Source organism: Ctenocephalides felis, unplaced genomic scaffold, assembly GCF_003426905.1.
Source record: "Ctenocephalides felis isolate EL2017-DRISC unplaced genomic scaffold, ASM342690v1 CF-g0.4_SCAFFOLD_03079, whole genome shotgun sequence".
Taxonomy (NCBI): domain Eukaryota; kingdom Metazoa; phylum Arthropoda; class Insecta; order Siphonaptera; family Pulicidae; genus Ctenocephalides; species Ctenocephalides felis.
The window spans coordinates 30177-39365 of record NW_020539233.1 but is presented as its reverse complement, the minus strand read 5'-3'; the positions used below and the strand labels follow the sequence as shown (position 1 = coordinate 39365).

General features: G+C 30.5%; 1 protein-coding gene across 1 annotated transcript; it reads left to right on the top strand.

Annotated features, from left to right (window-relative positions):
* The first annotated feature begins 435 nt into the window (after positions 1-435).
* Positions 436-8708, top strand: LOC113381819. The gene is made up of 8 exons (XM_026620492.1): positions 436-517; positions 668-780; positions 1205-1479; positions 5542-5713; positions 6455-6658; positions 7350-7509; positions 7983-8097; positions 8582-8708. Exons 1-8 carry the CDS (start codon positions 436-438, stop codon positions 8706-8708), a joined length of 1248 nt encoding a protein of 415 aa, XP_026476277.1.
* The last annotated feature ends 481 nt before the right edge of the window (positions 8709-9189 follow it).

The window sequence follows — 9189 nt, the reverse complement described above, 5'->3', positions numbered from 1 at the left end:
AATTTAAAAGCCATAACCTTTTTACACTGTAATTAGAGTTTTTTGAATACCCATAAATGGTCAGAAATTAAACATGTCAGATTTTCAAAATCTTTGCATTGTGTTGTACTTCTATATGTTTGGTTGAATATAATTGTTCTGCACTCCTTAGGAGAGTATATGGATATAAATTATTATCGTTTTTTAAAGTAGGATTGATGAAGTATATTATTTACTATATTATTTTCTTCATAAATAAAATAGAATATCTCATATAAGATCTACACCTGCTTAAACGATTTTTGAAAAAATTTGATTCTGCTGTTAGTGTACAGGTGGCTTTAAGGATAAGGCCTTTAGTCAAATCCGAAATTTCTAAAAGATATGTTAAATGCCTCGAAACACTGCCGAATAAACCTCAAGTTTTAATAAAAAATCTTTCTTTTACTTACAACCATGCATTTCCACCAGAAGTTTCGCAAGCTGAATTTTATGACACTGCTGTTAAGGGTTGATGTAGTTGATGGATTGTTTAAGGGTAATTTATTTCTACTAGAATTTAATTTTGACATAACATAACTTTGGTGTAGGTGAATTTATCTCTCATCTATAATCCCAAATTCTATTTTTATCTTCAGTATCTTTACTTTATTATTTATTATTTTGTTCAATCTAAAATATATTTTAGGCTACAATGTGACAATATTAGCTTATGGTCAGACTGGCTCCGGAAAAACTCATTCCATGGGCATGGCTTATTCAGTTGGACCAGTCGAGGAGATGGGTGTTATACCAAGAGCAGTAAAAGACATTTTTCAAAAAATTTCAACTCTGACGGAGCAATATAATTTTCAATTACAAGTTAGATCAATATAAACTACTTTCCAAATATTAAAGCAATAAATTTAAAGTGTATTGTTAAGGAGCATATGAGGTTTAAATGAGAATTAAAATTTAAAAGCCATAACCTTTTTACACTGTAATTAGAGTTTATTTGAATACCCATAAATGGTCAGAAATTAAACATGTCAGATTTTCAAAATCTTTGCATTGTGTTTGTACTTCTATATGTTTGGTTGAATATAATTGTTCTGCACTCCTTAGGAGTATATGGATTGCTATTTAATATAATTTGCTTTTAGAAATCATAATAGTTTATGAAATTGTAAACATAATAATAACAGTAAGTCATTTCTTCAGTAAAGTATTTTCTCATGTTCTACAGGTATCATTTATGGAATTATATCAAGAACAATTATTTGATCTTTTATCAAAATCAAATAGAGATCAAAGTATAGTTGATATCAGAGAAGATCAACAAAAAAGAATTGTAATTCCTGGATTAACCGAAATTGAAGTACGTAATGCAAAAGATACATTAGATTGTTTAGTTAGAGGATATCGTCGCAGAGCTGTAGGTGCAACTGCAATGAACAGTCAATCCAGTAGAAGTCATGCAATATTCACTATCCATATACAACAGCGAAAAATCAGCGATAAGTAAGTAATAGTCAGTAAAAGAAAAAAGCTTTACGTATTATTTTTTTGTTATTTAAAACTGGATCTAGTAATGATGAATGAAAATAATGGTTTTTGAATTGAAAATTATTTTAGTTCACCATGGTTGTCGCTTCGAAACCATACATACAAAGCATTTGTGCGAAAATTATGCGTGTGTAATGTTAGCGTTTTTTTGGATCTTCTGTTGACGTTTTCACAAAAACGATTGAACTGATTTCATAACTTCAAATGCCATTGTATGTAATTTGGTAAGGACTAGCATTGATTATAGCCCAGTCAAATTAAGTTTTCAGTTAGGAACAATTCGCATAGAGCTGAAATTTGGTACAGATGTTAAATAGGCCATTACAAATGAAATGTCAAAAGTCCCCAACGATCCGACATCTGCGATTTTTTTTATTCAAGGTCAAAGGTGCAAAAATCTAGTTTTTCCCATTTTCCGCCGAAACCATAATTTTTTTTATGTTAGATGAGTTTATTTATTATAAAATTCTCTATGAAATTGTTATTATTAATTTTTTTGTTAGTATCACCGTTTCTGAGATATTGCCGTTTGAAAAGTTGAAAAATTCATATTTTTTATAATATGCAGCTTTTAAACGTCATCAAATGTGTAATATAAGTAAAAAATAAGAGTTAATTGGTTTCTGTTTAAATAGTATAAGTTTAATGAAATTTTTGAAGTATAAAACTATAGTGTTAGCCCCTAATTACCTTAGCTCTTGAGCAACACCCGCCAGCTATGTCATTTTCCTAGTGTGGGAGGGTCACATATACGACTGTTTTTGAAGCGAATAAACCACCTATTGGTGTACGGCATTTAAGACAAATTGCTGGAACTTCCCGTACCAAAAATTCAATTTTTCAAAAAAGATTGATTTTTGTGAATATTAAATTTTTGAGTAAATTGACTTATTTGAATTATATTTAGAAATAATTTGGAATTTTTTAACTTTTTTAACTTTTTTTTCAATGCAATATCGCTCCATACTTATTATTAAAATCTCTATAAAATATCTAATAATGTGATGCGCATATCGATGCTTTTCTGACGCAACCTCGTATCTCAGAAACTACTATTATACTTTTCAGGAGAGACAAAAAACGTTTTATAACGAATTTTTGAACTGCTGTTAACAATTTTTTTATAAATTTTAAAAATATTCAATCTTGTAACAATTATTTATTATTTTTTCTTCAATTCTTTCAGATACGTGTTTGTCGCACGGAAAAAAATGTAACATACGTGGTTGCGGCATGCTGTTTTCAAATAAGAGTACATGAATAACTTTTTTCAATTGTTTTATTTTGAGAATCGATCAACTTTTTAAATAATTCTTAATAAAAAAACAAACATTTTTAAACTTGTGGTATATGTTAGTTTATAATTACGACAATATAGTATCTGGCCATAGTTTAGGTATTTCAATACCTAGGATATTTAGCTCTTTCATGGATTTATAATTTACTACTTTGTGATTATCATTTTTATTGTTACTTTTATTCTTTTTAACTTCCCGAAGGAGAAGTTTATGTTTTCATCAAAAAACCCGATTCGCTAATTTTATGTTTTCTCGACGTTTCAAGCCATTCTGAATCGAATGAGACCAAATTTGGAAAAAGTATGTGTGTGTGTGTGTGTGTGTATGTGAACAGATTTTTTGCCGTAAATCGACGTTTTCTCGAAAACGGCTGGACCGATTTCAAAAATTTAAAAGCCATTCGATGTATCTCAACGAGAACTATTGTTTGTCAGTTTTGTGCGACGATCGGCCAAGCCGTTTCTTCATAAATGGCAGAAAAGTGAAAAAATTTTCGTCTACGTTTTAGCCCGCAATTCTGAATCGATTTTGAAAATTCAAAAACCGTTCGAAAGATATTGGTTGGGAATCGTGCTGATTAGTTTTTGGTAGAGATCGGCCGGGCCGTTTTCTTGTAATAAAGTTTAAAAAAAAAAAAAAATCGACGATTTTTATGATTATTTTTTTGACGATAGATACCATAGTCTTCTAGATCATACTAAAATATTACGGCCCTACGACAACTGGTTCAGCTTTAAAAATTCGTCAAAGTTTGCAAAAATCAGTATGGTCTTTTTGGCATTTGTCAAAATTAGACTTTTGATCGACGTTTTCTCAAAAACGTCTGAACCGATTTTAAAAATTTAAAAGCCATTTGATGTATTTCGGTGAGGACTATCGTTTGTCAGTTTTGTGCAACGATCTGCCAAGCCGTTTCTTTGTAATTTGAAAAAAACTTTTCATCCACATTTAAGCTCATCCTACCGAACGATTTTAAAAAATCAAAAACTGTTCGAAAGATATTAGTTGGGAATGGTACTGATTAATTTTAGGTGAAAATCTACCGAGCCGTTTTCTTGTAATTAACTGATTTTCATGGAATTTTTTTTGGCGATATACATCATGGTCTTATAGAACTTACTGTAATATTACGGCCTAACGACAAGTAGTTTAATTTTAAAAATTCGTCAAAGTTTGCTAAAATTATTATCGTTTTTTTTAAAGTAGGATTAATGAAGTATATTATTTACACATTTTTTTGATTAAGTCGATTATTTACACATTTCGGGAAGTTCATGTAACTTGCCTCAAGGCTAAATACCAAACCAACTAGTTAAATTTTATTATCAATAAGGTTCATAAATAGTAGATTGGGCTATGATCTTTATTTTGTTCATAATTTTAACTATTTCTAGTAAAAATATTGATTGAAGTAACGCTTACTATGTCCAATCCAAGCCTAATCAAAAATGTATGGGAAAGCGTCATGTTAGGTTTGGACGACATGGCAAGCACTCGCGATTTTTTTTAACAATTACAACCTATTTTGGTTTTATCGAAGTTGCTGAAATATTTTTTGTACTTTTAATAAATTAATTTCTAACATTTTAGGCCTTGATTGCAATAGGTTCATTAGCCGCAAATTTCAATCGAGAACTGTAGTCCAGTCATTTGGTGCAAAAAAAGGCTGTTGCCGGTACAGTACTCCGGGAATTATGAAAATTGGTAATCTTGTAGATTTCGAGGTGCTCTTTACGAAAATCAACTTTGCCACCTCAAATTTGAACGGCAAGTTGCCGCCATATTGAAAAAACAGCGTCAAACAACAACTTTTTTAAAATATCTTTTTTTTGGCTGATTCTACGATAAAAGTATCTATGTACGAATTAAACTAGATAAAATTTCCTACAATTCCTTAGAAAACCGTTTTTTTTGTAAAATTGAAAGTTTGAGAGTACGGCCGCCTCAAAGTATAAGATAAAAAATTATAAAAAATTATTCGAAATTAGGCACAAGGACGTCTTAAAAACATGTTCTAACACCAATAATGCTGAAATCGTAATTTGAGTTTAAAGTATTAAAATTTAATTAAATTTGTTCAAGGACTTATGAAAATATTTATAGCATATAATAAAGAATTTTATAAGGTATTTTATGACATATACATTTATTAATTTATTATTGTAAATTTTGTTGATATTTTAAAAAAACCTAAAAAAAAGACCTAACACCAGTAACGCTGAAATCCTAATTTGAGTAAAGTATTAAAATTTAATTAAACTCCTTCAGGAACTTATGAAAATACTTATGGCATATTATGAAGAATTTTAAAAGGTATTTTATAACATATACATTTATCGATTTATTATTTTAAATTTTGTTGATATTTGAAACAAAAATAAAACTAGCTGTAAGTGGAATTCTGTCTTGAGGCAATTATGACATCGTACCTTAAGGCAAATTGCTGGAACTTCCCGTATCATAACGAAATGTTCGAAAAATACTGAATGTTTTCAAATAGATTATTATTAATATTGTAACATTGTCGTCTAATATTTATAAGACAACATTAACTAAATCTAAACCGATCAAGTAAAAGTACCCTGCCCTGGTTTTAATGTCAGTACATGCAAATGGGTAAAACTATCCAGTTGTTTCTTCTTCTAGTGTGTTGATTATATGTTTAAACATTATTTTTTATTTCTAAATTTCATTAGTTTTCATATTTACACGTCCCAAGTTTAAAACAAAGAAAACAAATGAAGGAAGAAAAATTAAATATCACAAAACATCTAATGCCTGTGATAGCAATTCTGTTGGCTCGCTTCAAAACCAATGTCAATTGTATTATTCATTTGATCAGAATACCTCAATATTTTGACTTCGAAAATACAAGCGAGATGGAAGATCTGGTTAGTATTTTAATTTTTGTACCTATGAATACCTATAAGGATTACTTAGCAAACGTGGTCTTTGTCTTTGTGCTTGAATTACCACCAACAGGAGTATATATTTTAAGCAGAAATTTTAATTGCATATGGGAATGTTGATGCATCTTGCATTTGTTGTAGTTTTTCTAACTTTTTAACATATACTTAGTAGTTTTAATCTAGTGTTTTATGTTTACGGAATTTAAGGAACTTATTAGGCGCTCTGCAAAACATCGCCCAGGTGTCTACCGACACAATAGTGTTAGACAACTGCAGCAAGACTTTGCATTGCCTTTATAAAAGGGCAAGAAGTATTGTTGCAGATTGCGGTGCCGCCATATCGACCATTGTCGACGAATGCGCATTTGTATATATGGAGCCATATCTTGTATGGCTAAGTATTGTGAATGGGGTACGAATTACATTTTTGTTATGTGTAGAAAGTTGTCAAACAATTCATCTCTTGATCAGAAAGAATTTTTCTTTCTAGCAAATGGATTCAAAATGTGCTAAGAAAGAAGATTTTCTTCGGATTGTAAATTCTCTAAAAAAAAATATACATTTTCCACTATTTACATAACGTTTTACATACTTTTAGAAGAATTTAAAGTGTTTAGAAATGGTGTCATTGAAAGAAATCTTCCTATCGAGGTTTGTTAATTAGATCAAAGATTAAACATAACTAATTTAACTAATTCATACTCCTATCAAAATATCTTTTAGGGTTCGATATACTGCCTACTTTCCTACGGTACATATTTATCTTGGGAATTAATGGATATAAAATATATGGATCTGAATAATATGGTACTCAATGCTGTGGTTTGTATGAAACGAGCCGATGTATTAAAGTTAAAATTGAAAGAATATATTGAAATCTGCAAGGACATCGTAAAAAATGTCACTCATGATGATCTGCAACAAGCTGTAAGTTGATTTGAAAAAATCAAAATTTTAAAGTAATACTAATTGTAAGGCAAATTTTACTATTGTTTTAAACTATACTCGTACATGAACTACTTGTCTACCTGTCCACCTGTCTCCAACTTCTTCAACCTTCTACTTGTCAACAGTTTTACCTTGCTGCCTGTTTACTGTCCAACCTGTTAACCTGTTAACCTGTTAACCTGTTAACCTCACAACTCTTCAATTCACACGTCTACTTGTCCATCTGATTGCCTGTCTATGTATCCACCTGCTTACCTACAAATCTACTTGAAAACCAATTTACCTCTATCAGTCTGTTCATCAATGGGAATCGAATGCTTTTTGAGTAATTCAAATCGAATAATCGGTGCTCCGGGGTTGTCCGCCAAAAATAGTATCCTTATTAAATTGTATTATCAATGAGGTTCATAAATAGTAGATTGGGCTAATTCATACCAAATGATTTTTATTTTGTTCATAATTTTAACCATTTCTAGTAAAAATATTGATTGAAGTAACGCTTACTATGTCCAATCCAAGCCTAATCAAAAATGTATGGGAAAGCGTCATGTTAGGTTTGGACGACATGGCAAGCACTCGCGATTTTTGAACAATTACAACCTATTTTGCTTTTATCGAAGTTGCTGAAATATTTTTTGTACTTTTAATAAATCAATTTCTAACATTTTAGGCCTTGATTGCAATATGTTCATTAGCCGCGAATTTCAACCGAGAACTGGCCGACCATCAAAACCCAATAATACACGACTTAGTATTAAAACTCAGCTCGGATGACATAACGCTAATAAAAAAGAATGCAGAAGAGTATGTTTTCACAAAAGATTGGACAGGTAATAATTAGAATAAAATTAATTTAAATATTCCTTATTGAAGTGGAACTTCTAATGCAAGTGCCAACAAAATGTGGAATAGAAAGAGACACAGAGCGAAAATTGTCTGAATATCCACAGCATTTTCAGACAATTTACAAAATTTTCATATAATCAGCTGAAGATTTTGTAAATTGTTTGAAGATTTGTAATATATTTATTTACTGGGAAAGTTTTTGAACATATTTTAATAGTTGCTTGTTTGATATCTGTTGTGATGCATGTTGATACACTTTTAAGCTTCCATTATAAATTGAGATGCCAAATGGAATTTTTCACTCAAAGATGCATCTAACACAACTCAACAATCACATTTATGTTTAGACTTTTGTTTATATGCATAGCACAGTTTGTGTAAAAGAAAAAATTAATATGACTTTACTAGAAGACTTTTGTAATTAATTATGTTATCGTTTTTAATTATTTCATTGTAGGAAGACACGAAGAAGACGAGATTCAAATAAGCAAACGTCATGAAGTCTTGGAGCGTTTTTGTAAACTTGTTGAATTTAATATCATACCAGTTACTAGCGCATACTTTGTTTTAAAGTATTGTGTGAAGGTAAGGTTATAACAGTTGTACATTGCATATTGAAACTTCTTTCTATTCCATTTTGTAATTTACTGACTGGCTAACATCGTAATAATTACCCATCGAATCCTTCTGAAATCTTTCTGAAAGAAAAGCTTAAAAATTCAGAAGAATACTATTAAGGTCCAAGAGATTAAAGATCTTGCCATGTGAAATATTCTATTCCCAAACCTAAAGGACTACCTTACCTGACCATGGATTTAGTAGCTTTATGAACAAAACAGTGGATGTATTACGAGGACCTAGGATAATTAGTTGAAACAATGTAATACTATTAAATAGTAGTTTGCCTGAAGGCAGGTCCATGGCCTGAGAGCACCACAAATCAATGATTCCCCTTTCCTTCTTTTTGTTTATTATTCACATCACCGCTTCATGCATTTTCCTTACCATACTTATTAGTATATTGTGTATAAGTGTTGTGTGAAAAATGCTATGGAGATATCATAAAGAAAATGGTCGCCACAATGTGCAGCCTCAACAGGACAAATTGCACCCTGACCATGTTCCTGACTTTGAAGAAAATTTATGTGCAGATGAAGAGTTCATGTGCTGGCGATGTGCTTAATAAAACTATCGAAGGATTTGTGCAGCTAAAGGTATTTATTCTGTGTAATGTGTGTAATTTATGAAACGAACTATAGTGGTGCATGGCATCGTGCCTTTAGGCAAATTGCTCGAACTTTCCGTACCGTAATGAAATATTCGAGAAATTTTAAACGTTTTCAAATATTTAATTATTACAAATACTGTAACTTTCATTATTTTTGCTATCTTGTTATATCTGAGCAGATCAAATGTAAATCATAAATCAATTTATCTCCAGAACATTAACAATCGTCATTTCATTTCGAATTCAATTTCAAAAAAATTGTTGCCTAATTGGCACAAAATTGAAAAAGTGCTCCCGTATAGTCACATTCTTCTGTGCATTTGCAAATAATTCTGTGCGACATTTTCACTTATACTGTGCTTAGCTTGGCGGCATTTTCACATTTTTCAATAGTTTTCGTTTAGTCGTTTAGTTTTAGTTTCGTTTAGTTTAGTCT

Coding starts and splice junctions, on each gene's coding strand:
- LOC113381819 (XM_026620492.1), top strand. CDS start 436: ATGCATTTCCACCAGAAGTTTCGCAAGCTGAATTTTATGACACTGCTG. Junction 1,480..5,541: donor CAGCGAAAAATCAGCGATAA/GTAAGTAATAGT, acceptor ACACGTCCCAAG/TTTAAAACAAAGAAAACAAA. Junction 6,659..7,349: donor ATGATGATCTGCAACAAGCT/GTAAGTTGATTT, acceptor CTAACATTTTAG/GCCTTGATTGCAATATGTTC.